The 3,510-nt window shown below is 36.8% G+C and overlaps 1 protein-coding gene across 4 annotated transcripts in view; it reads right to left on the bottom strand.

Moving 5' to 3' along the window:
• The window catches only part of LOC107703405 (protein sidekick-1-like), a 334,600-nt gene that overhangs the window by 81,996 nt on the left and 249,094 nt on the right, over positions 1 to 3,510 (bottom strand). For all 4 annotated transcript variants that reach the window (XM_016506019.1, XM_016506020.1, XM_016506021.1 and 1 more), the window contains exons 12-13: positions 1,702 to 1,804; positions 1,263 to 1,436 (exon numbers count right to left, since the gene is read on the bottom strand). In XM_016506019.1, coding sequence (XP_016361505.1) covers positions 1,263 to 1,436; positions 1,702 to 1,804 — 277 coding nt within the window. The remainder of the gene's footprint in view (positions 1 to 1,262; positions 1,437 to 1,701; positions 1,805 to 3,510) is intronic.

The following is a 3,510-nucleotide window of genomic DNA, read 5'->3' as shown; positions in this document are numbered from 1 at the left end:
AATTTGATATGCACCAGGTATATATATAGTTGATAGGCAGTTAAATGTGTTGGTTTACACACAAAGAAATGTGTAAGCTTTTAATAAGTCCAAAAATTAAAATGATAAATTTACTTAACATGTTAAATTTGATTCTTTTTGTTTTTTGTGCTTTTTTCTATCAGTTTGGACTTGAATAAAGAGAGAAAACTTGCACTTAACCTTTTCACAGGCATTTTGTTTTCATAGTTAGACAGATATCCTGATGTATCGTTATGGGATTGTCTAGCAATATATCGATTATCGCTGTATTAATTATATTATCGTATCGTGAGCCATGTATCGTGATTCGTATCGTATTGTGAGGTACCCTGCGATTCCCACCCCTAATGTGCATCAGTATATTGGATCCGTGCACGGTGTCTTAAAGTGACTGTGCCTAATATACCAACTGTTGTCTTAATGTTAATTAAAAAAAAAGAAAAGAAAAAGAAAATCACTCACCGCTCTTGACTGAACAAACAACTTTTGTAGCTTTAACGATGATTATATTTAATTTATATAGTGAAGAAAATGCAATGCTATTTTACATTTGATTATTTAATTTCTGTACTTGAACACCTACAAACCTAAAGCATTGTTTAATTTGTATCTTTGTTCATTTGTGCTTATTTACTGACTTTTCACTTGTCTTTAATACGGTTTGAGCTTTATATTTGTTAGTAGTTTTTGCTGTGGTATCAAAATAGGAATCATGATGAATTGTAAAAAATTAACTGGTATCTTAAATGTTGGTGTCATATAAGCTTATTTATTAGAATACAAGAAAACATGGGTCAAAAACAATGATCGCAACAACTTTTTTTTTTTTGTGGCAGGGCCAGGGAAAACGTTGGCAGGGCAAGTAAAAAATTGAGCAATCTGAAAAAATCCTTGGTAAAGATTGAGAATTTTCAAGTATGTAGGTTTTTTTATCTGTTCTATTGTCCACCAGGTGGAAATCATATATTACACCTCTCCTCAAAAAGCCTCACGATTTGAGGTATCATTCATGTCTATAGCAGAAACGGTGTGGGATGAGCTACATGACAAAGTTGAAAACTTAGGGTTAGAGGTTTTTGAGAGCCAGCATATTTTTCGCTCTTCAGTTCCGTCCTCACACTTCAAAGCCGGCTTGTGAAAAATGCATCTAGAAATACGCATCTGGAAGGTGACACACATCCATCAGCACAGCGCATTAGTCAGCCTAATGCTCGGAGATGAAGGGAAGCTAAGTCACTCACATGACCTCCAGACGGGCCGCCTTGGAGTCATTGCCAGCCTGAGAGATGACGTCACAGGTATAGTCCCCGATGTCCCCGGACCAGGTTTGACTGATGTGCAAGGAGCCCTCCTGCAGGCTGATACGCCCCCCTCTGGTCTGGCTCACTAACTCCTCATCCTTTTTCCACACGTACCTGCCAAGTGAAGGAGACGAGGAGCGGAAGAGAACTCTATCACAGTCAAGCTGACACAGGGGGAGCGCAGGAAACAGTGCTGGCTCATTACGCTGATATCCAGCATATTAGCGCCGAATTAACTGTACAGCACTACGGATCGCGCTTTGAATCAACTTCAAGGCCTGTGGGCTGACACTCTGAATTAACATTACAATCAAACCGAGTGTGGAGCCCTGGGCTCTGATGTTGAGAAGAGAGAAGGAAGCAGTTTGTCATCACCTACCTCACCGACACGCGTGGGTCGTGGGTGGCGCCGCACTCCAAAATGGCCGTGGTCCCCTTAATGACACGTCTGTCCATGGGAGGACTGGATATGGACGTGCGACCTTGGAGCAAACACAACACCGTTAATTCTGCACTAGTTCAACATTTCCAAGAACCAAACGGCTATGCTTCACTGTTAAACAGCCTCTTCACACGTCAACAGCTGAGTGCGTTTCCCTCCCGCTGAGACAATGCCAGGACTTTACATGCTCTGATCAGTGTGTAATAACAAGTCTGGATGCTGTAGATATCACCTTGCGAAGCTGTGCTAAGAAGCTGCTTTTCATGGAACAGCTTATCAGGCTCTGCTCTGACTTTTATTTATTTAGGAACGGAAGATTGATGCGAGTTTCGCCTTTGTCCAGTCCAGAACCGCACATTTCCACTGAATTAATGGTGGTCAGTTAGTCACATTATTTTTCCTGTTCATCTGAAATAAAATTATCTGTTTGAATTGATTACTATGAATTGTACTCTTTATTTATGAAACTGATCGTCAGATAATTTTTAATGTGATGTTTTAAAGACAATCAGTATGTTTAAATGCGCAGTTAAGGCCTGTTCTCACAAACAATAAAGATTTTAATTTGAATCAATGATTGTTAATGCATCTATTAAGACCAACACAAACAATTGTATGCCATCAATGTGAAAGATTTTTTTTTGGAGAGATGTTCTATTCTCTTTTTCATCAAAACAAAAACAGCATTGCATTTGGCTTGTTTGTGGACTTATGGAAGTTACATAGCTACATATGGAAGCTTGTTTCTGCCACGAAAAAAATTATGCAAAATGTAATTGCAACTTTTTATCTCACAATTCTGACTTTATTTATTTATTTATTTATTTTATTTTTTGCAATTCCAAGTGTATGTCTTGCAATTGCGAGTTAAAATTTAGCAAGCTTGACTTTTTCTCAAAACTGTGACTTTATATATTTTTTAAGAGATGCCTAATTTTGAGGACAAAAAGATCTGCCTGTATCACAAAACACATATTTAGTTCAAAAATATTTTGGTACATTACATTTTGTATTCATATTAATGCATGGAATCAAATATATGACCCTGGACCACAAAACCAGTCATAAGGGTCAATGTTTTGAAATTGAGATTTATACATCATCTGAATAAATAAGCTTTCCATTGATGTATGGTTTGTTAGGATAGGACAATATTTGGCCGAGATACAACTATTTGAAAATCTGGAATCTGAGGGTGCAAAAAAATCAAAATATTGAAAAAAAATCGCCTTTAAAGTTGTCCAAATGAAGTACTTAGCTATTCATATTACTAATCAAAAATTACGTTTTGATATATTTATGGTAGGAAATTTACCAAATATCTTCATGGAACATGATCTTTACTTAATATCCTAATGATTTTTGGCAAAAAATAAAAATTGATAATTTTGACCCATACAATGTGTTGTTGGCTATTGCTACAAATATACCTGTGCTACTTAAGACTGGTCCAGGGTCACATATTACATTCACAAAATTAACATTTTGTTTATGACATTTCATTTACAAAAGGTGCAGGCCAAGATTGGCCATCGGGAGCACAGGGAGAAAATGATTTAGCCTGCTGCCACACTCATTTTCATTCAGTCATTCCTTCCTTCATTTTTAACTAAACTCAAAATTGCGAGATATAAACTCGTAATTGCGAGATATAAAGTCAGAACTGTGAGATAAAAAGACTATGCAGGGACAGAAAGCTCTCGGATTTCATCAAAAATATCTTAATTTTTGTTCCGAAGATGAACA

Source organism: Sinocyclocheilus anshuiensis, unplaced genomic scaffold (assembly GCF_001515605.1).
Source record: "Sinocyclocheilus anshuiensis isolate Anshui unplaced genomic scaffold, SAMN03320099.WGS_v1.1 scaffold58, whole genome shotgun sequence".
Lineage (NCBI taxonomy): Eukaryota > Metazoa > Chordata > Actinopteri > Cypriniformes > Cyprinidae > Sinocyclocheilus > Sinocyclocheilus anshuiensis.
This window is presented reverse-complemented; position numbering and strand designations above follow the sequence as displayed.